Raw genomic sequence first — 25,671 nt, 5'->3', positions numbered from 1 at the left:
AGGAAACCCTGGACCCGGGTTTCGTGCTACTTGGCACTCGTCAGCAAGGTGTATCTGTAATCTTGAGGGAACTGGTGCTCCCGGCGGATTCGACCTCGTGTCACCCAGCTTCACAATCAGAGACGTTACCACTGAGCTATCCGAGCCGCAACCGCACGAAAACCGAGTCCAGTGTTCCTGTTGACTACCTCCAACCACCATCTAAAATCTCAATACATAGTGCCCGCAGTGTCGAGTCACCTAGACTAGTGGCCACATTGCAGCATGATCGATAGCATTCGATCTGCACTAATGAGGACTAGACAAGCATGACATTGATCACCACGCAGTGATCAATCAATTGTGATTACATCTCAGTCCTACAGGAGGTCAGTCGCGGCTCGGATAGCTCAGTGGTAACGTCTCTGACTGTGAAGCTGGGTGACACGAGGTCGAATCCGCCGGGGAGCACCAGTTCCCTCAAGATTACAGATACATCTTGCTGACGAGTGCCAAGTAGCACGAAACCCGGGTCCAGGGTTTCCTGTTGACTACCTCCAACCACCATCTAAAATTACTCTTACTGTGCTAATACGAAAGGTAGTAACTTCAATCTATGCCCATTCATGTCAGTAATAACTGGCTTTAGCAGTTCGCTTCATCCTACTTTATGAGTGTGAAACATGGTCATTAAGAATAGAGGATATTCGTGGGTTAATAGTGTTCGATCATAGGCTTTTTCGGAGCACTGCCCGTGTATTTTAGAACCACCGAGTAGGCAGTATCTGGTTTAGAAATAAGGCATTAGGTAAGGATGGCAAATCGGTTGGTAGGGTATTAAATCTTCGTCAACTTAGATGGTTGTGACATGCATTACGTATGCCCACCTACCGCCTACCTCGGTTGTCGACGTTGTCTTTGGAGGCGGTCAAACCAAAACATGCTATCAATCTTTGAATTCATTGACAATTAAACTGAACCATGTTAATAGGTGTAAAATACCTAGTTGTGGTCTATGTAATTACCTTAACCAATGGTTAGAAGCCTTGAATGACATGGCTCAAAATCTTTGCAGTTGCTCAGGTTCATCCATTCTTTGTCTTACCCCGAATTCTCAGCTTTTGGATCTATTATAACTTTTTTCTGTGTTTTTATTTCACTAACTTATATTTCAATGAATCGTATTTTTGACCCTTAGTCTTTCCATTCACTACTCATACTCAGTCAGCTACAACGTAGGACCAGGCACATACATGCATCGGTCCAAGTTGCCATACCGCACTAGCACAGCAAGATGAACACAAGATTCATGGAAGTAATTAATTCAGAGGTGGTAATATATAAAGGAAAGATTACAATAAGGATATAGTACAGGAAGAAAGAATTAGTTCGTAGAAAGAAAGATATGAAGCGATTTTAATCTCATAGTTTAAGGAAAGACAGAGAGTGTATACACCGACGCCATTGTGATCGATTCTGAGCCACGTCACCCAGAGTCTGCAACCATTGGTTACGAAAGTCACGCGGACCCCGACCAAGTAGTCTGCATCTCCCAGCATGACTCAGACTAGAAGTTAGTGACTTCAGGGACTGATGCCACGTTTTGGTTTGGCCGCTCCTCATTTTCTTCCAACCATCTCCAACACCGGTTAGCATTGGACGTCGTGGTAATCGGTGTTCAGACATACGTAACACGTGACCCAACCATCTCAGTCGATGAAGATTCACAACCTCATCAACTGATTTACCATCATTCCTTAATATTTTATTTTATTTTAACACATAGATATTGGTACAAAGAGGCACCAAATATATATGCGCTACACGAATCTCATTCGATATGTGTGAGGGCTGTGATACTGCCCGGGTGCCCAAACCAAAGCAGGCGGTTTTCTTAGGGGGCCACTCCCCGAGCCTTCGACCTGAATGTCTGATCCACAAGGCAGTGGAGCATCGTGAGGAGATGCAGTCCCATGGTAGCCGGTGACTAACAATTGGTTCATACGCCATTTGTTCTCGCAGGATACTGGAGCCCATGTGCACCATTGGTTTGGAATCCGGTTAAAGCGCAGGACATTCGCTTTCCGTTCTCTCATTTTCGTAAGCAACACCCGTGGTGCGAGAAAGCAGTGAGTAGGACTTCCCTGGGAGATGCTATATACGCGTGGCCATGTGAGAGCATTTCGAGAGGGAGAGCGGACTTTTCCCACTCTCGGCTATACCAGGGCATTTAGGGGCTCTCACTATTACTTACCCGGTGATCCCAGCAGACGCCAGCAATATTTCTAAGGCATTTGTGGTCAAATACTAGTAGCTTATGAGTATCTTCTTATCTTAATAGCCATGTTTCGCTGCCGTAAATTAAAACAGAACGGACTGCCGCGCAGTATACTCGTCCTTTTGTTGATAGACAGATATCTCGCCTTCGTCATAGGTGACGTTAATACCTCTACTATTATGGGACCTAATGTGACAATTTTATCTCTCTGGTATTGTAACTTGGACTGATGCACATACGTACCGGGCTGCACATCGCGTCTAACTACCTGAATAAGTAACTGACTTAAGTTATTTTATTGGTTTGAAGTGAAGTTAATGTCGTACAAATCGTACACTCATTTTTTATCACACTGTTTATGTGTTAAATTACCAGTGTTTATGTAGTTTCTTCAAGAGCCGTGTATGAATTTTTGTGTTAATTTAGAGTTTTTCCACACGGTGTGATTGAGAATTTTATTTTGTCAAAATATTATCTCAATATACAGAAGTTCATTAAGTAAATTTTAAACAGTACTCAAGTGTTACCACGTTAGTTACTAAACAATCAGTCAGAAAACCAACTTATTATTCCTGTCTTATACGGTCTGACTGGATATGTTCGGATACTAAGATTCATCTATAAGGATATAGTACAGGGAGAAAGAATTAGTTCGTAGAAAGAAAGATATGAAGCGATTTTAATCTCTTAGTTTAAGGGAAGACAGAGAGTGTATACATCAACGCCATTGCGATCGATTCTGAGCCATATCACCCAGAGTCTCCAACCATTGGTTATATATATATATATAGTACACATCTAAATCTGATCCTAGACTGGTCTATAAAACAGAAAATCCCAGTCATAGGGTCTAATAAGCGATTATTATGGGTGCATAAACTTTCTTTGTTATCTGTAGTCGTTGAATGCATATTAAAAATAAATAAAATACCTGATGTTTCTGTTTAAAATACTCTTCAGTAATATAGTGCAATACGTATACTTTAAAAAAATCTTCATCTGTTGTTTTTTTGTATTTAGTCGAACGAAGACAAAATACGTATTGTTTTAAATAAGGCAGATACAATTGATTCTCAACAACTTATGAGAGTGTATGGTGCTTTAATGTGGAGTTTAGGAAAAATATTAAATACACCTGAAGTAGCACGTGTATATATTGGTAGTTTTTGGGACCGTCAGTTAGTATTTGATACCAATAGAAAGTTGTTTGAATTAGAGAAAATGGATTTGTTTCGTGATTTGGCTACTCTACCTGCAAATGGTACTCTGAGAAAATTGAATGATTTCATTAGACGTGCTCGTCTTGCCAAAGTAAGTATTTTGTTGTCATTTGTGCAAATTATCACTTTTGAACTTTCATCTTACTGTGGTTTCGTTGCAGATAGATCAAAACTTATGTTTTGAGGATCCCTGATTATCATGTACCGGATCACCAATCAGGATCCTAATTCTAATTTAGTCTGCTATTTATTCTATAGTATAGTATCTCTGATTTGGGCAATAACAAACCCGACCAGCGCTATTGAACTTAGGCAGGTAGCTAGGCTCCTGTTGACTCATTATTCGCAAGCTCTTCTTTAGCCTCCGCCTTGAGGTTAGAAATAACAGCCGACCTCCACTATATTTATTTTTCAGGCAGATGTGATTAATATACGGACATACCGAACTACATCACACCATAAACTGAAAAAATAATCACACATAAACAAACCAAAAGCGGATGTGAATAGGGTAGACTGTAAATAGTAGACTGGGAACAAATTAGGAATATAAGTAGTATAACAGTAGTTAATGGGTTAACCGAAAGCTTGTGATTAAAGAAATTCATGTGGCTAATATTCTAGTTACTCAGTAATCGTACAGCGAAATTATAATCAGTAGTAATCCTGAAATCCAGTTCCAACTTTTACAATATTCTTTCCGTTACAACAAAATGCCAAGTTTTTTCCCAATCATCGTATCTGAACGTTTTCCCAATATATTTTCTTTATCGTATGGGTATGGAGTATTAAGATTTCTAATATTAGGAGGCATAATAATTGAATAAATGAAAGTATGTTTATCACTGAGATTGATTTTGAACCACAAAAGCTAAAGCCTTTCGTCATCAGCTTTATAGAATAATGGCTTTACTAGTCATAATACCTTAGTATTCTATATTTTCCGACCCCTCATCTCGTATGGCAAGATCTTGACAACACACTCATGAACATGAGTTGTAAATTTGTAGCGTTGATTGAAGTCATGAAAATATTGATAAAGTTTTGTACCAATCATTATGGTTCGTTAATTAATTCACGTCAGTCTGTCTGTGATGTATCTCACCAAGTATAGATTAGTGTAATTTGCTTCCAGCCACACTGTATGTAGTGCTACCCGGCTTCTGTAATCGAATTAGGATGTATGGGACTCAACTTCAGTTAGGCAAAATTGTTATTAATAGACCTATGGTCGATGTATACGTTAATTAGAAAAAAACTATAACTTGAAAGTAATCTCAAAGGCCAGAGTCTGTATTTTATCTTTATTGGGACTTACTTGAATGATTCATTCTGAGCACACTCATATTCCTAAATTTCTAAGATCATTTTTCTAGCCAAGTCAATTGAGGTTTTCTTAAAAAAGAATTCCTAAGAACGCTTTCTATCCCATTGATACCTAACATATATAATATAATATTAGTACTAATGACTATCTTGTTACTACTATAGAAATCCCATATTTAGTTATGAAAGTGATTAAATTATAAATCCTATCTGTATGTTAACTCTTACATATTGGTTAGCACTAGAAATGTCATGTATACTACATCCTTCATGAGTAATGTGTCATATATCTCCAATCCCAATAATTAAATGAGCTGGGTAATCTTTCTAGAGGGCATTGATTATGTTTTCTATGGATTCATACAAAATCTTCAATTTCTAGAATACTAAACCATACTAAATCTTGTATATTATTAGATACTGTTTATATTGGATATGTCAAATGTTTGTTAAATGCTCTCATTTACTATTTTCTCCTTACTTTAGGTTCATGCTTATGTTATTTCGCATTTGAAAAAAGAAATGCCAACAATCGTTGGTAAAGATGCTAAGAAAAAGGAGCTTATCAATAATTTATCCAAAGTATACGACATCATATCACGTACACAACATATATCAATTGGTGATTTCCCTAACATTAACAGAATGCAAGAATCTTTAGAAGTACATGATTTTAGAACATTTCCTGCACTACAACCAAAATTAATCAAAGCTGTTGATGAAATGTTATCGAGTGAAGTAGCAAAATTAGTACAAATGATTCCAATGGTAAGTCTATTGCTTTGATGTTGTTGGAAATATCTTGAATTCCAGTCGTAAATATGTGTTTTTAATATTTGATTGCTTCAGTTTACATAAGTGAAGCTTTCCAATGCAGACTAGACATGTTTAAAGCAGGATATGTAGATATTATTACTATTTGGTTTCTGGTTTGCAAAGTTATTTTAACAACTTTATTTGTCTGGAAAACTTCCCGATACACAACATTTAATTCAAACTAGAAAATGTAATTTTATATATTCTTGATTAATTTAACTCAACTGTAAGGTAATTAATTGTTGGCCGGTCAGAAATTAGCCAGATCATACGTGGACATGATCGGTCAAGATATGACTTACATTTCCTCAGAATGAAATACCGTCGGTTGTATAATTTTCTAGAGGGCATTATATATATCACAACACATACTTGAGTACATTCAGTGGTTTTCACTTAACACAATTTAAGTTGAATCTTTTTTGTTGTTTGGTAGAACTTTAACTCCCCAATAGGTATGATAAAAATTTGATGTAAAATATATTTTAAGTATCTGGAAGGCCCTGATTCATTCATATTGTATGATCATTATGCTAAACAGACTGAATTGAAAATTAATTGATTGTCTGTTATGTTATAGATTGGGAAACAAAACTAACATGCCATCATATTTTTTGCCACATTGCGTAAAATGTACTATGATATTTTATTCTAATAGTAGTTATTTACAACTAACTAACAAGATTCCTTCAAAGTTTTACTTAAAACAAATAATGTATTTCTAAAGGAATAAACTACCATCGTTTCAAGTAGCACAAATAATATGATCTACAAGTATTTCAATGTTAATAATTTATTCAGTGAGTAAAGTATATGAAATGCGAAGTTTGTAATTACACGTTAAAACGGTTATAATGTATAAAGCCAACTCAGGGATGATGAAAAACTCATCTCCAAGCTGTTAGTAAAATATTTAGTGTACACTTCAGTCGTTTAGTGATTCTTATTTCGAACAAGTGGTGTTTTACATTACGTTTGACTGAATAACTGTAAGTAGATTTCAGAATTACGAAAAAATTAGTGTGTGTATAAACCTACTTTTGCGTTTGGCAGTTACTTTGCAATAAATCTTTTGATTGTGCCTCAATAATTTGTAGACTAGATTTCGTAAGTCGAATACAGTGAAGTAGTACCATCAAAGCACCATATACTTCATTTTGCACATTTGTACAGCCCTGTTTCTATATTATTCCAATCATATTTTCAGTCAGCCAGCTACAACGTAGGACCAGGCACATACATGCATCGGTCCAAGTTGCCATACCGCACTAGCACAGCAAGATGAACACAAGATTCATGGAAGTAATTAATTCAGAGGTGGTAATATATAAAGGAAAGATTACAATAAGGATATAGTACAGGAAGAAAGAATTAGTTCGTAGAAAGAAAGATATGAAGCGATTTTAATCTCATAGTTTAAGGAAAGACAGAGAGTGTATACACCGACGCCATTGTGATCGATTCTGAGCCACGTCACCCAGAGTCTGCAACCATTGGTTACGAAAGTCACGCGGACCCCGACCAAGTAGTCTGCGTCTACCAACATGACTCAGACCAGAAGTTAGTGACTTCAGGGACTGATGCCACGTTTTGGTTTGGCCGCCCCTCACTTTCTTCCAACCATCTCCAACACCGGTCAGCATTGGACGTCGTGGTAATTGGTGTTCATGCATACGTAACACGTGACCCAACCATCTCAGTCGATGAAGATTCACAACCTCATCAACTGACTTACCATCATTCCCTAATACCTTTGCGTCCAACCTCACTATTAATTAGCTGGTGATCACAGCAGATGCGAGCATCTGTGGTCAAAACAGAACGAACTTCCGCGCAGTATACTCGTCCTTTCATTGATAGACGGATATCTCTCCTTCGCCATAGGTGATGTTAGTTGACAAAAACCGAAGCTTTTCGAATCTGTGCTGCGATTTCGTCAGACACGAACCCAATATGGCTGATCAGACTTCCAATATAAGTGAAGTTGTCGACGCGTTCGACTACTTCACTCCCTATCCTTAGTTCAGGTGTTGACGTAGCCCAGTCCTGAAGCAACAACTTGCATTTCGAGGGAGAGAAGCGCATTCCAAACATTCTGGCATTGTTGCTCAGTGCTACCAAAAGACTCTGCATTTTGTCAGCGTCTTCACCAAACACGACTATATTGTCTGCGTATTCTAATTCGATAAGTGGACCTCCTGGTATGAGATCATTGCCCGAGAACTCAGTCGACGAGAGCGTTATTTCCATCAGTATTGTTATGACCTTGATGTCTGGCTTTCTATCACGCGACTTATCGACCAGTCAGAATACGACTTATACAATTTTGCACTATGCCAAACCAATGACGTTCAACCGGTATGAGCAGTTTAGCGTCCTGATTGGTCCTATGTCCTTCTAGCCCTTCCACTTGAGTCTAGAACGCAATACCAGCTTCTGTAGTATGAATCGAATAGGAGCAAATAGTTTATTTCAGACATACTCGGTTTATATATCAATCAGGCTGACCACAACGTACCATAAAATGGAAAATAACATGTGTACACAAATAAGCCAAAAAGTGGCTGTGAACGAGGGGGACAGTAATTAATAGACTGAGCATAGCTTAAGAATCGTAAATCGTACAATAATAAAATATAGGTCAAAATAAAGCTTATAATAAGAGGAATATAAATATGCATAATCTAATTATTCAATAGTTTTACAATAAGAATATTTATAGAATATTAGTCCGTTAATAGGCCTCAGGAGTTACCTGTAATTTATTCTTCACTGGGTTATAACAAGTATGTCTATGATGAAGTTGAACAAAAATGGAGAAAGTGGACAGCCCTGACGGATACCACCTGAGGTCGCAAAATCAGATGACAGTTCATGATATGCTCTGACTCGACTAGTGGTGTTCGAGTAAAAAGCCTTCACAAGGTTTGTGTACTTCTGCAGGACGCCTTTCAATGACAGACACTGCCACAGAATCTCGTGGTCTACCGAGTCAAATGCTGCTTATAAGTCAAGAAAGACCACCATTGTCGGGCGCCGATAAGTATGCCTATGTTCTAGAACCTGACGAATGGTGAATATGTGGTTGATGCAGCCACGACCAAGTCTGAAGCCAGCTTGATTCTCTCGTGTTTGCAGTTCACGAGTCTTAGTGAGGTGACCGATAATTATTGACTCTAGTAATTTAGATGCTATGTTACTCAAACTAATCCCTCTATTGTTGTCACAGGGTGATTTTAACCCTCCCTTATATATTGGGATGATAAGTGATTGTGACCAGTTAGATGGAATTACGTCCAACTCCCAGATTTTAGCTAAATTATTAGTCAACCTGATCACTAAAATTGGACCACCATCCTTAAAGACCTCTAAAGCCAATCCATCTGGACCAGTTACCCTTCCTCGTTTCAGATTAACTATAGCCTTTTGAACTTCAGCTAGATTTGGGGGACCTACTTCAATGTTCCATTCACACTGTCTGGGAATGATGGGTAGTTGTAGAGTAGCTGAAGGCCAGCTAAACTGTTCTCTAAAATGTTCCGCCCATCGTTCTAAACGTCTGGACTTGGAGCAGATGAGTGTCGTCTTTTTCCGAGATAGTCTCACTTACACTTGACTTTTTAGTTCCAGTTTCTTTTATGAGTCTTTTTTGTGTGATGCATTCATATTTGGTTCTCATTTATACCAATTTTTATGTGTTCAAATAAACAAATAATGATCGACTGATTAGCCACTAAAAAGCAATCTTGTTTAATTGAGATTAAGTTATCTACAGTTATTCTTTAATGGAAAGATATTCTAATAATTATATCACAATCAATGTTCATCCACGTTTTCTAAAGATAAAAATAACTTGCTAATTTTTTTACAACCCATAACACAGAACTCTGACGATATCTCACATAAATGTTTATACTTCACTCGACAGCCGAGCTACTGCCTGGGTGCTGGTATAGATTATTTAGTATGACTAGTGTTATAAAATTAACACCTTTTCTGTCATCATCTTCTGATTAACATAAAGTAGTATTTAAACTTGGATTAATTTTAATTTGGTTATTTATTTTCTGAAAAAGTGACTTACTTTAAGGCACGAAACGTCAGAAAATCCTATTTTTCTACTCATTGGGATATTACAAATATATTATTTATTTATAAAGTAGTAGGTTTAAACCTAATTTTTCTTGATATTTTATAATTTATTTTCTTTCCTTGTGAAGTTAGTTTAATTTTAATTCTCATATGGATTTCTTAATCTCAAGTACACTTACATAAGTTGAAATCAAGTTTCTATTGACAGTTGACTTTCAAATTTCTCAAAATGTGTAAAGTAAATTGTAAGTTACACTTTGATTATTGCTTAAATAAAAAAAACTATCTCATATCTGTTACAAACACGTCACTCCTATTCATTATAAGTTTATGTTAGAAAATTAGAGGTACATCAGCAAAATTCAGACCAAATATACAAAAATAGTTTTAATAATAACAATTAAATAAAGACAATAAAAAGATTGAAATCATGAGTCAGTTGAAGCTAGACCACCATTGAAAACCTGGAAGCACTGGACGGCCGTTTCGTCCTAGTATGGGACTCCTCAGCAGTGCGCATCCACGATCCCGCACCACGCGGGGCTCGAACCCAGGACCTACTGGCTTCGCGCGCGGGCACTTAACCATTAGAACACTGAGCCGGCATCCAACGGTGTTAATGTCTAACTTCAACCAATCCACGAAGTTGCGCCACCATATACCATTGCCTTCAGTGAGCTGATATCTCACAACAGACCTGGTTGTACTCCACTGGTAACGGCTTCCCACCGTTGGATGCCGGCTCAGTGTTCTAATGGTTAAGAGCCCGCGCGCGAAGCCAGTAGGTCCTGGGTTCGAGCCCCGCGTGGTGCGGGATCGTGGATGCGCACTGCTGAGGAGTCCCATACTAGGACGAAACGGCCGTCCAGTGCTTCCAGGTTTTCAATGGTGGTCTAGCTTCAACTGACTCATGATTTCAATCTGTGAAAATTCCTAAAAATCTCCACAAACCCCTTCTGACAATAAAAAGAGATCTCATTTTAAAAAAATTGGAAATCCTAATTCCATAGTATACTGTATACAGTTCAAACTAATATTTTCAAATTTGGTAAGTTGATAGGATTTCTTCAGTTGATTTTTGTAAGACTATTTTAATTCTATTTCTAATTTATTTTGTGTTTTATCTGACCAAACCGTATAATACCTTGGTATGTTCAGTACAAACAGAAATAAAATCTTCAATTAGTTCATGTCTGAATCGATCAAATTAAACCATACTCATGACTGGCAAAAGTGAAGCAGTCTCTCAATATTGAATGGTGACTTAATGTTTAGGACATTTGATTTCCAGTCATTAAGTTCTAAAATCGAACCATTCCCCTCCCCACCTATTTTTGTTTGGACAAGCACAGCCACATTTAGAGTGTGGTTAATATCCGAGTGTTTAATTATTTACTTCCGTTTTAATAATTACGATTGAATACTGTTAGGTTTGAGATACTCTCTATCGTTTACTTATTGTAAATAATTGAAATCATTTAATTTTACGTTACTACTGTTAAACTAGCTTGATTTCAGATGTTCATTGTGCAGAAATTTTTGTAATTCATTAGACTATATATATATATCCTTATATTACAACTGATATACATTTATATGTAAAAAATTGATATTCAACAATAAAAAAAGCATATAAACTAATATTTCAGACCTAGTTACTGTGACACTAAATATTAGACATTTCAAGAATAATAAAAGACCACCTGTGCTCTGTTATGTTCACTAACCAGAATATGTTACATTTGCATATATATATATATATATATATATATATATATATATATATATATATATATATATATATATATATATATATATATTGCTCAGCTGTTACACAGATTGTAAATTTTTTAATGATCATCTCCACACTTAATAAGGTAAAGATCGAATACTGCAATTTGTACAAAAGATGGAACAACAACGTTTCAGCTGTTCGTAACACACTCATCATGTAAAAAGAAAATTGTTAGTCTTTTGAAAGGATTCTTTTTTTACTGCAAGATAAGCTTGTTTAACCGCACAAATTGTATGTATGGAGACCTTGTAAAATATTTTCGGAAATAGGGTTATAGTTGTGTGTTATAATATAGATCTTAGATCCACGAAAACGTTCCAGGGTACAAAAGAAGGAATTCAAACCGAGAAACTAAATGATCAAATACTAGGGTATTCCATCAGCGTTCTTTGTAAGTGTTCACGCAATTCGGAAATGTATGATGCAGATTTTGGCTCAGCTCAGTAGGTGATTTCTAGAGTCGAGAAGAAATCTTAATCAGGAAAGTATGCTATTGATTGATAGAGTTAAGTATTTTTCGTAGTTTTACTGGAAAAACAATGCACTGCAAAATCCATTGTTAATGTTTCTCTAGAAACTCTTACTCTTCGGGGAACAAGAGTTATAGATAGTTGTTGGATGACTTTGAAGTATTCGACGTCAAAGTATTGTAGTCTCTTCTGATAATTTGTCTTATTTATTTCTTTGAACCCATAAATATTGATACAAGGGGCACCATATATATATATATATATATATATATATATATATATATATATATATATATATATATATGCGCCACACAAAACAATGAGAACGAGAAGAGAAAAAGAATGTAAGGTGCATATAAGAAAAAAAAGAAGAAGAAGGAGAACAATAACGATCACAGATTAGTGTATGGTAGTGAAATAACAATAATAATAGTGGGGGAAACGGAAAGGTACAACCAGAAATAATTCTTTCAGTTAAATAAGATACAATCACTTTTTACGAAGAAAGTAAAAAAAGGTTACAGCAGGATCGCCACTGGCTTCTATTCTGAGCCATATCTGATAACGTCTCTAGCCACTGTGTTGCACCATCTCTCGGACCCTAACCAGGGAGTCGTGAAGGACCAACACAAGCCAGCTCTTTTCAGCTTTCTTTCATACCACGACACCATGTCATACACTGACCACCTCTCCACTTTTTCCAACCAGTCCCAGAGTCGGCAAATAATGCACGACGTGGAATTCTCTGGGACGACATTCGTAGAACATGTCCAAGCCACTGAAGTCGATGTTTCAAGATGGCGACACCAATTGGATTATCGTCTCTGTGCAAGAACACACGATGCCGAACCTCTGCATTACTAACATGGTGTTGCCACTGGATGTCAGCAATCCTTCGGAGACAGCAGTGATCAAACACAAAGTCGTTTAACATCCTCAACCTGGAGAGGCCAAGTTTCACAAGCATAGAGCAAAACTGCTCTCACCGACGCGTTGTAGATCCGATCTTTTACAGCCAGACTAACATCACGAAGGCGTCAAAGATGGCCCAGATTGGCATAAGCCCCTCCGGCTTTCACTATACGTGCATTGATCTCATCACTCACGCCACCACCGGCACGTATGCAGCTACCTAGATACACAAACTTCCCGACGACTTCTATCTGGTCACCATCCAGGGTTAGTACAGGATCAGGGTCGTGCCAGTCTTGTAAAAGTACTTTGCACTTCGAAGGTTCAAAGCACATACCGTACCTACGGACACTGATTGCCAACTGATTAAGTGCTGATTGCATGCCTTGGGCATTGTCGCACAGTAAGACAATATCATCCGCATACTCGAGGTCGAGAAGTCTTTCTCCAGGCAACAGATCCACACCGCCATTACTTACATCCATCAGAGCTGTTTCCAGAATGTCATCGATGGCAAAGTTGAAGAGGAATGGTGAGATTGGGCAACCCTGCCTAACCCCACTGCTCGAATAGAACAATGGAGAGAGGTGGTTGTATGCCCTCACTCTGTCTGAGGTGTTTGTATATAGTGCCATTAGGATGTTAATAAACTTCTCAGGCACACCCTTCAATAGACAATCCTAGAGAACAGTCCTATCCGACGAATCGAAGACACTCTGATGTCAAGAAACACTACGATTGTTGGCCTTTGATAAGTATGACGGTGTTCTAACATTTGGCGGAGGGTGAAGATATGATCAGTACGTCCTCGACCGGAACGAAAACCGGTCTGCTCCTCACGAGTCAATCTTTCTCGGGTTTTGAACAACCTACAAAGTGTGACAGAATCCAATAGCTTGGACGTAATCGGAAGTAGACTTATCCCCCGGTGGTTGTTACAGGAACGACGTGAACCCTTTTTAAATATAGGGACAACTATCGACTCATTCCATGACGTTGGTACACTCTCTAGTTCCCAGACCTTTGTAAACAACGTTGTCAGTTCCTTAACTAGAATGTCGATCAATCTGTTGCCTGTGCATATGTTTTTACTATCTTTCAGTACAAGCACAAGTACCACTGAATATAAGCAAAACCTTATTTTGATATATTTTCTGTCAAAAGTAGAAAATAGGTCACATTTTTGTTAAATTATGGAACATAAAACAGTCTAGTTGTATTTTCATATTTGATTGAGTTTTCCAAATATTATATTTATGGTCCAATATTCTATCATTTTAGTCTGCATCATATTCTCACATTGCTCACTTTATCTATCAATTCGTTTAATGGTTTTATTTTGATGTATAATTTCTGTCGAGGATTTATGCATTAATTATTCACCATCCATACAACAGTTTCACTAGTTTTTCTCTTTAAACTATGATTTCTTCAAATAGTTTTTCAAAACAGTTTTTGTTCCAGAGATAATAACATAAGGTCTGTACTACAGAGAAATTACTTAAAACCTCGTTTGTTAGCCATATATTTTATATAAGCTTCTATAAAAGATCTCTACAGTTGATACAATATTCAAACCAATAATTAACTTTCAAAGTTAAAGGCTGAAACCGATGAGCCACAGTTCCTTATCATAAAAATATTCGATAGTTGTAAGTCTTAATAAAATGTCATAGACGTATTAAGTTTTTCCGTGTTTTGATTACTACATATTTTCTTGTTCTTAATATATTTATTCTTTATTTCTTTGTACAATTTCATACCTTTTTTAATCCTTAAATTTAAGTATCCAATAGGTGAGTATTGTCAACTATCACACATTATTTCTTTACAGTAACTTCTTCGACTAGTATGCCGGTGGTTAATTATTTAAAGTCTTGGTCGTATTTTGCAAATTAAAGTTTTATAAAATTAAAATCACGCTTTATTACATAAAGTACCTTGAATTCTTAATTTTGAAGACTTAAACATTCTTTTAATTTCCATTTACTTGTCTTCCTCTTTGAACTTTTTCTGACCAGAATTTTTGTCTAGTTTCTAGTTCCTTTCTCATCGTTCATTACACAAAATATTTGCAATACAAGTTTCGGTTTATACACTTTCAGTCAATTAACTGGTGTTAATGATTAATAGGTTTTTTATCCCTTTTTCTGTTATATTTTGTAGTAGTAATATGAAAGCTTGATCAGTTGGTATGTTTATATGTGCATGTACTGTGTACGCACCCGGCTTTTAATGTTTCTTACTATGTCTTTACGTTAACTATGCCGTTTTGTATTTTCCACATAAAAAAAAACTAATCTCATTAAACTCGAATTTTTATTCATCAGAGTAATTTGAAATGTCAATGTGAAAAATGCACTCAGATTGAGAGAGAAAAAATATTTTCTAATGTACTACCTTTCATTCTTTTGCCACTGTTTAAACTCAACATACCATCGAAATATGGATTATCTTTGCTATTTTTACTGTATTGTATAATAGTAACAATAATAATGATCCGACAGTTATTTATATTAAATTTTGGACGTAGCCCATGTAGACAAGAGGCTTATTTTGCTTCTATTATCTAAATTTATTCTGTACTATGTCCTTATATGCAATCTTTCTTTTATATATTACCACCTCTGAATTAACTGCTTTTATGAATTCGGTGTCCATCTTGTTGTGTTAATGAGGTATGGCAACTTGGGCCGATGCATATATGTTCCTGGTCTTACGTTGTAGCTGACTGACTGACTGTTAAATCATTGATTAGTCATTTTTAATAAACTATAGATTAATATTCTTTCTAAAAAATGATTTATGCGAACAGTCTCGTTATTCTGTTTTTCTTTTACCCTTCAATCTCTTTTTACATTTATGGATAACTTTTTCCAACTTAACTGATGTGATCGTCTATATTTATATCAAACAACAATGGATACAATTAATATAAATGATATTTTATCATAGATAGACCCGTCGATCAGATTTTCAGCACAAACTTTTAAAATATGTTGTCTTATGGATGAATGGAAAAGATACAACTAGGACAGAAGAAAGTAATTTTGTTCGTGAAATTTCTTTTTTGACACAATAATTTATGGTGATTCACTTATAAATCTGTGTGTACGCATACATATACGTGTAAAAATGTATTCTATCTATTTTGTAATACCGAACCCTAGATGAATCATTAATAAACTGTCTTAACAGATAGTTCAAATATAGTTCATATATATTTTTAGGCAAAATAATTTAGCTAGATATATTTCTTTTCTTTATTTGTTGCTACATATTACACCAGATATGTATATGTGTGTTTGTGAAGGGTGAGGTTTATTGCCATTTTTATAACCCTGAACCTCCGTTTTTATTGCCCTTTTTGGTACATTAATTGATTTGTAAAATTATTTCCCTGTTACCCAATGCCAAACTGTTTGAATACATTGTAGTCATTTAGAGAAAATGAAATGATATTGCTTACTGTTCACTACCATAGATTTTGGCAGCTATGAGTAACGAAGAGAGAAGAATTTCAGTAGAAAAATGGATTTTTTCTAAAGGAAGAGTGTACTCAACATATTGATAAGGGTACAAGTGAATAGTTAGAAAAAAGACTGGGTCATTTGAAACAGGGAGAGCAACAGTCATGGAACGACATTACAAACAACAAAAATTTTAAACAAAGTCGGAAGAGTAACATTAGTTGCGTTGTATCCTTGCCCGTTTTATAGATATTATTTTTGTCGGCTTATTTCTTCTTATGATCAGTTGTCGTCAAATCGGTTTAAGGTTTAGTGAGTCTTTTTGCAAATAACCGTTTAGTGATTTGGATAGCCTTGATCTCATAAAATACTAGGTTTAATTGTCGTTGTCTACTCAAATTGTTCAATGATATATGAACGTACGTGTAATTTCTTTTAATAAGAATAAAATCTAACAGTCAGCCTTTTATATTGATTGTTTGTAATTTGATAAGGGCTGTTTATTCCAATTTATATATCTCAGTAGATAACAATCTGAGAATTGAAGCATCATGACTTTCATTCGTATATCAGAAATTGTGTCAAAACTGTTAGTTATAATTAGATCCAGTTAATATTATGTAAATCAGTTTAAAGATCCTAGATTCCACTGGGCCGCAAGACTAAAAAGTTTTATGATCTAATTAAACAACTTTACTGAGTTCAATACACAAAGAATCTCTATGATTGATAATGGCTCGCAAGAATAGTCTTGTGAATAAATTGAATTATAAATTTCTAAGCGTGAATTCATCTATATGGTTTACAAATAGCAAGTGTTTTTGGTAGGCTAATACATAATAATTTAGTATACAACCAACATGTATAATAGTTATATTTCTACTAATCGGTTAGATTTATCAGAAAAAATATATCAAGTTAAATCGATTTACTTTAGTGACCCTAAAATAACAACTGGACTAAAAACCATATTAAATGTTTTATTATTAATATCAGATGGGTTTTGTAGATATTATGGTAATTTCATTGGTTAAGATCATGTTTTATTATTGTTGATTAAAATTTGCAATATTTGTTCTATGATTTAAAATGCCTAACAGATTTAGATAAATAGTGTTATTACTACTACGACTACTACTACTAATAATAATAATGTGCTTTCACCATATATATACTGATATCTCTAATAATACTTCTTACATGATTTGAATAAATGATTTCATCTCTGTAACCATTAATAATCTAAGGCCTATTTGTCTTTTAAGATACAAATTCTCGATCATATGATATTTTTTCAATAGTTATAGAACTTTCAACAGTTGAGATCATGAGTCAATTGAAGTTAGACTGCTATGGAGAACCTGGAAGCACTGGATGGCCGTTTCGTCCTATCGTGGGACCCCCAACAGTGCACATCCACGATCCTGCGCCGCGGGATTCGAACCAAGGACCTATCGGTCTCGCGCGTGGACGCTTAACCAACTAGACCACTGAGCTGGCCGGCATCCAACTATGTTAATGTCTAACTTCAACTAATCCACGAAATTGAGCGACACATCCACCATTGTCATCAGTGAGTTACTACCTCACAACAAACCCGGTTGAACTCCACTGGTCACTGCTTCTAACTAGAACTCCAGGATATATCTCTTGAAGCCAGTCACTAGTGAGCGTATGTTGATTAGTATCAGAAGGGGTTTTGTGGATTAGTTGAAGTTAGACATTAACACCGTTGGATGCCGGCTCAGTGGTCTAGTTGGTTAAGCACTTGGAGGGATACTGATACGTCCTAGGTTCGAATCCCGCGAGGCAGGGTCGTGGATGCTCACTGCTGAGGAGCCCCACAATAAGACGAAACGGCCGTCCAGTGCTTCCAGGTTTTCCATGGTGGTCTAGCTTCAATTGACTCATGATCTCAACTGTTGAAATTACTACAATCTCCACAAAACCCCTTCTGAGTTATAGAACTGTTGAATCAGTGCGTCGATTCACTACTCGGATATATTTACATCTCAATAAATTTTAGTTTGTTTCTATTTTTGACGAGAAAATATAATAGCGATTCAAATGAAAAAATCTACGTTTCTGCCAAGTTGAAATGATGATGAAATTATAACACAGAGATAAAACCTTTCAGAAATGTGTATTTATTTGATTTTTCCATAATGAAGTGAGATCGACATGATCTATAGGATGATGTTACCATTAGTTAGAAACTAAAGAAAGAGGTTCTAGAATAATGAGTCTACTGCAGTAAGTGTCATCAAACTGAAGAAAATACAGAATGTATACATTATCTGCATTACAAACATTTTTACATTATATAATCTATTCTCCGACAATAGATCATAATTATCTTACGTACCCAACTAGGAAATTCGCACATCCCTACACAATTCAAACTAACTGTTAATGATTTCACGAAGTGATACTATATCTTGATATCATCAGGGTTTTTACCTCTTTCCAGTCTGCTCCTATTCTAGTCAATACGAGTAGTGATGAGTGGTAGCTGGCTATATACAATAAACAGCTTGGTCACCTAAATGGTAGAAGGTTTACAACTCCATCAACCGACTTATCGTCTTAAATTTGCGCTTTATGTCTTAGTAGATTTCATTATACGCAAAGATTACCTCAAAAATGTTTTTCGCAGGATACTAATAACCTATTCAGATCTTTTGCTCTACATGACTGTTATTTACCGACTTGGAATGATGCGAAGTGAAATAGCTCACAATATACTCTACTTCTGATCGACATGTTTCCTACCATACATGTCTTACGAATTGATGTCAGTTAGAATAGATTCATTGTCCCTCCAGATATTTTGTTCTTCAATAAACCAGAAGAATAGATCAAATATATATGAAATAGTCAAGACGGTTGATTTCTTCACTCTCTCCAAAGTGAACATCAATTTAGACCACATATTGGGCATCATCGTAAATTTCTTTCACGTGAATCGTATTCTGAAAATCCCTTGGATTTATTCGGATCATACCTTTTGAATAAATTGTGGTCACATTTGGTCTAATCTTTTTTCATCTTTACATAACACTCTTTTATTCCATTATGTGTAAGAATTTCTTGTGAAAATATACGGTTTTAGATAATATTTCTCATAAAAACCGATTGTTTCAAATATCTCTTTATTCACACCACCAATATTCGTTATAACATTGTTTATTCAGGAAATTTATGGCCTTTATAGTTTTTGAATACTTAGACAAAAAAAACTCCGGATACTTTAATGGAGTTCGCGGTGTATATATATATATTTAGGTCCTTTTTTGCTAACATGTGTCCTAATAGCTAGAAACATACCAGTTACGAACTATTTATGCCTGGATGCATTTCAAACGATCCTTTTTTTTATCTAAAGGGCTTTTTAAAAAAAGCAAATACACGAATAATATCATTATAAGGATTTGTGGAGATTGTAGTATTTTGACAGTTAAATTCAAGGGTCGATTTTAGATAGACCATCATTAAGAACCATTCACTGCTTCTAAGTTCTTAATGGTGGTCTAGCTTAGATCGCCGCGTGAATTCAACTGTTAAAATACGTATCCACGAATCTTAACCTACCCATTTAACTATGGGTTGTAAGAGGCGAGTCATGATGTGTTTGACGGCATCGGTAATGCAAAATTTTGACAATTCCGAAAATGTAAACTAAGGTTCATTAGTTATTGTCAATACTTTTGGTTATTGAAAACAACTAGATATTTGTCTCAGCTTATTCAGTGTAGCTTTGATTGAGATAAATTTCATGTAGGGAACTTCTTAAGTCGATCCTCTTCAAACCCACTCCCGTCTAATATTTCTCTTTAGTTTGTTTCGACATTTCTCATTACTTTCCTTTTTTTATGTTATTGAGAGCAGTGTTAATTATAGTTTATACACTATAGAGTGCGAAGTTCTATTCCACTCAGTTCATTCATCAATTAACAACCTGTCTTTACACGGTCATTATCAATGATAAATTGTTAATTATCCAGTAAATATGCACATAATTAATTGTAACTGATTGTTATTATTATTTTTATCAGTTGATCATTTCAATCCATTGATTTAGATACAAATTGTTGAACACAGATAACAACATACATAAACATGTCTGATGTTTGTTTGTTTTTGATATTTTTAACATTTAAAAGGTTGAATTACTATTATTAAAATAGTGATTCAGAGTCAAACATATGTAGCATATTTTTTTCGACATTAAATACTAATACATATGTCCGATATTGATTGTTTACAATATCAGCAATACTATACCCTTGATTTCACTTCTTAAGATAAATTCAAAGAACTATGGACATTTACTTCGCTCTAGTTTGTCATTTCTTAGATTGATATTTCATAATTCTCATTCATTTCTATGAGTGCAAAATTATCCAGTAATTTGGGTCAGAATTTCATGATCCATGTTTCCCAACTTCAGTCATCCCATGATTTGACATCATTACTGTCTTGATTGTGGTGTTCTCGACCTGTATCATAAAGTCTGGTCGATTGGCATCGATTTCCAGTCTGAATTTCCACCCTACAAGTTACATTGCAATACTAGATCTAGGAAATTTTCCCATATTAAAAGGAATCCCTATTGATCAATGAATTATCATTCAAATAATTAGATACAGATGGCAGCCCTAAAAATTATTAGAAATACTTCTCTGTAATAGTTTATGCATTTAGTTTGGCAAACAGGTGTAGGTCAACACATTTGTTAATGATTTTCCTCCTAAGAAATCAATAATTACATACCAAACTAGTAATTTGTTTTGGCTTCCGTTTTATGGAATTATAATAAAAATTTTGTTTCCGTTACACTGACTATCATGTTGTTTTTCAATTGTTTTTATATTTAATGATGACAGTCATTTGAACTTTCTTTGGTCAAAAAATACTATTTTTATGCCTGTTACAGAGTAAACAGTTTTATTGAATAAATTTAAATTGACGTTCTTCCTATGTAACGGTTTGTTTTTTAATAGGAACGTGATGCAATCGTAGAAACACATGGTCCAGCTGTTACAGGTGGTGCATTCGATACTTCTGGTACACCATTCAGTTTTCATGCTGGTGAAGGATTTGAAGAGGGTCGCTTTGAAAAGGATTGGATTGTTGATCGTTTTAGAGAACCGTGGGATAAAGTAAGTAGAAATATAAAATATGCAAAAGATTGTAATACGTTTTCTAGAAGAGTATCAGTCAGTTAGTCATGTACAATGTAGAACCGACACATACGTTTCGGCTGCAACACCACATTAGCACAACAATTTGCCAAATTAGTATAAACAGTAACAGTATCAGCGGTAATAGCAAAAATCAGGCTTGAAACTAAGAGTTTGCGGAGTTAAAAATATTTTTCAGATAATTACGAAGCTTAGGATATATGAAAAGATAAGGAGGGAATATATTTGTGTCATTGCGAGCTATTCTGAACCGTGTCCCCAAAAGTCTCTTACCATTGGTGACGTTTATTGCACCGTTCCGAAATAGGTAGTCTGCACTTGCGTACGCAGCTCAGTCCAACAGTCAATGATTGCATGGACTGATACCATTAGTTAGTTTTGTCTCTTTTATCTTTCTTCCAACCTACTCAACCAGCCGTAATCGCATGTAGGTTATGGTCGGGCATAAGTAATACATGTTCTGACAGTCCCAGTTGATGAAGATTCACTACCTCATCAACAGATTTGCTATCTTCTTTATATACCCTACATCTAACCTCAATGTTGCTCACTCGGTGGTCCTAAAATACGCTTACGATGCATCGAAATAATCTGTGGTCAAACACTAGCAACTTACGAATATCATCTGTTCTTAATCTCCACGCTTCACACCTATAATGTAGAATAAAGTGAACTGCTGAACACTGAACTCACCCTTTGGTTGATATATGGATATCTTGCCACAAGCCAGCTCAGCTTTCTGAATTTGTACCAAGGTTTCGTCAGACACCAAATGCATCAGGGTTGATCAGACTTCATAATTACAAACCTATAACAGATTAGTGATGCAGCGTTGAACCTGACGGTGTACATCAGTTCAAACTGTTAAATTTGCCAGCAACATCTGAAAGCTAAAGTCAGAAACGTAAAACTTACTAAAGTGAATGAGAAATATCGCAATGTTCTCTCTACCTAGACATAGGGATGAGGCTTGGATATCATGATAACCCAACCGAGCTAATATTGGGCGGAACACTCGTCTCTTCAGATCAGATAGACTTGTTGGGGAATGATGACAGTAAAAACAGCGACCCTGTGATTCGAGGGCAAGTTTGTACTCCCAACTGTATGACAGTGCGACAGCATTAAAGTGTTACATTCAAACAACCCGCATCTGCAGCGATGCTAATTTCCGACAACGGATGAAGAGGATTAAGAAAGGTCGACCCTAAAATCAACAGACCTCACTATGTTCCAAGTATTCCCGTGTCCACTGTTGAGGGTTTACATGTACGGAGCTATCTAATTTAAAACTACGCGAAAAAAAGCTGTGACCGGCTGTGACCGTCAAATTTGAAGTCACTCTTCCATGTCGTTGAAATCCCAATCATATTCACACATAAGCTCAAATGATTAAAATATCTTCCTCAATAACATTCATTTGGTTATTTAGTAACGTGTATTTTGCGAGAAAATTGTTGTTTTTATTATACTAACATATCTATTGAGTAAATCAAACTAAAATTATTCATATTCGCATAATATACTAGGGTTAAGCTTTATTGAATGACTGAATTCTTTCAAATTTCAATTCACCGCATTTATGTTATTTGAGTTATTCAGACTATCCTTTCAGTCTTCATATTTCTTTTCATGATGATATGGTCATTTGTGATCCAAATTGCACTTTTAGTGTAAAGGATTCTACACGAAGCTTGTGACATAATTGTTTAAATACCTGGTTGTTAATCCTTATTGGTTCATATGTCTCTTGTCCTACTGCTATTATATATATATATATATATATATATATATATATATATATATATATATATATATGTATATATATATATATATATATAGTTTTAACGCTTGCATGATCGTGTAGTTGAAAGCATAACACATTTACACTGATTTGCTGACGAGTTAATCTTCTTACATGTACTAAGAAAAAAATAGAAACTATAATATTTAAACCAGAATTATTGCATAATCATATTGAATTTGATCTCGGGTTTTGCTGTTATTTTCAAAATAACTGACCCAATGTTGTTGTACTTAATTACACTGACAGTTAATCAAAATAAAATTGAATAAAAAATATCTGCTGGTAATTATTACACAAGAATTATGTTTTAATAAAGTCAGTTGTAATAATAATAATAATAGTAATATTACTAGGATTTACATTCAGCTTTAGTCAATCACATATCGTCCTAATACCGTATGTAAAAATGAATAAGTTCACTAACATTAGTACAAATACTTGTACCCGCTTATATATATATATATATATATATATAAATTATTATTATTACTTCACTGGTTGTACGTATTCAGTTTCTATGCCTCTTCTCTACTATCTGTAGACAATTATAGCAATGATTAAAATTGTAAATAAAAAGTTGTTTATACCATTTAAAAGGAAATATTGTGTCCAGAAAAAGATACTTTAAAGAAAGTTTGAAATCTGTATCTAATATGAAATAAATCCATTTGAAATTTATCATTGAAATAAATTTGACAATTACGTCAATTGTATCATCTATGTGACATATTTAGTTTTGCTCTAAAATTGTAAAAGCAACAGTATAATTTAAAGACATTAGTTCTATTTTAGATTGTATCAACATGTACTTATAAAAAGGTTGTTTCTTATGGATCGTTATAATAGCTGTTTGCAAGAAAACATACGTATAAATCCTTTTTAGTGATACTAATTTTGAACTATTTTCTAGTCCATATTTCTCATACTGATTGAACACTACCCAGAAATAGGATGTTTTGATAGGATTCACAAAGAAAATTCCTGCTCTCTCTATATATATCCTTCAATGTAACTTCTTATTTCCTATATTTCACGAATACATTTCGAAGCAAAGCAGATAGTAACTGAGGCACTGAAATTTCACACCTTAATGGAGTATTAAAATGATCATAAGTAACGCATTTTGGTTACGTAATCCCAGATCATCTACATGACTCTAAGTTACGCATTTAATGCCAGTATTAGTTGTATTACTTAGCTGTCCAAATCAAAAGTTAGTCACGTGTAGTTTAAACTGGTAACTTTTAAGAATACTGCTCTATTGCTCTAACCATTAAGTTGCCATTCATCATCTAATTATTAATGTGTGCATAAATGTGTATTTAATTTTGTGCCCTGATATCCATGACTTTTAATTAACTGCAAAATTCATATGCTTTTCAGTCATGTTTCAATTTTATTAAATCAATTATTGTGCTTGAATATCAATTCTTACTAGAAGTGCGTCGGAATATTTAGCATTAATTAATTATCACATTTTTAAGACAGTATAAAAATTCACAGTATCAATTCTATATATGACCCTTTAAAGTATTGATCTCTTTCGAATTTTGTGTTAATCAATATGACATTCGTTTTTACCACTGTCACCAGTTAATTTGCAGTTATATTCAAAAAGTAAAACCAACTGTTCACCATATAGAAAACCTTCGTCTAATTCAGGTACACAAATAAATGAAAATGTAATAATAAGTTTAGGAAAACCATGGTGATTATTAAATTTCATGGTTCATATCACAACCTAACCTTAGCTAAACAACCATTGAAAACCAGGAAGCAATTGTCAAGAAGGACTTGTCAGCTGTGAACACTGCCACTGAGAATCAAGACCAGGACTTGCGGATTGTGCGGCTATTGTTTAATCTTTAGACTTTGATATAAACTATGAAACTTAACAATCTCCACAAACATACTGAAAATTACCATGTATGCTCTTTACTAACTAGTTTCGATAGGTAATTCTCGGAGTCCTGTTAAGAAACTGTAATCAGGGGAGTCCAGCCATGTTTGATATGAGGCAGTTACCTACAGATTACATTGTAATATGGATGTGCTACATCATAGAAATATTGCACTTTGACATGAAGACCAAAGGATGCCGCCGCAGTGGTCCAAAGGTCATGCTCTGGACATGAGAACTGAAGATCCGAAGTTCAATTCCTGGTGATGTTTTGAGTGTCCACTTCTGAGTTCTGTGCTAGGACAAAACTGCTGTCAAGCGCTGCTTAGTTTCGAATAGTTATCTGATTACGGTCACTTCGTAATGCAAGCCATTAAAAAATATAACAACTGTGTTGTACAA

The 25,671-nt window shown here is 35.1% G+C and overlaps 1 protein-coding gene across 1 annotated transcript in view; it reads left to right on the top strand.

Annotated features, from left to right (window-relative positions):
• PAST1 (Dynamin) overlaps window positions 1-25,671 on the top strand; it is a gene marked incomplete at its 3' end in the record, with an annotated part of 29,912 nt that overhangs the window by 3,585 nt on the left and 656 nt on the right. The window contains exons 2-4 of the mRNA XM_012937469.2: window positions 3,278-3,568; window positions 5,290-5,571; window positions 21,362-21,520. Of these exons, the coding sequence (XP_012792923.1) occupies window positions 3,278-3,568; window positions 5,290-5,571; window positions 21,362-21,520 (732 nt within the window). The remainder of the gene's footprint in view (window positions 1-3,277; window positions 3,569-5,289; window positions 5,572-21,361; window positions 21,521-25,671) is intronic.

Source organism: Schistosoma haematobium, chromosome 2 (genome assembly GCF_000699445.3).
Source record: "Schistosoma haematobium chromosome 2, whole genome shotgun sequence".
Classification (NCBI taxonomy): Eukaryota; Metazoa; Platyhelminthes; class Trematoda; order Strigeidida; family Schistosomatidae; genus Schistosoma; species Schistosoma haematobium.
The sequence above is the reverse complement of the archived record's forward strand: the minus strand, read 5'-3'. Positions and strand labels throughout refer to the sequence as shown.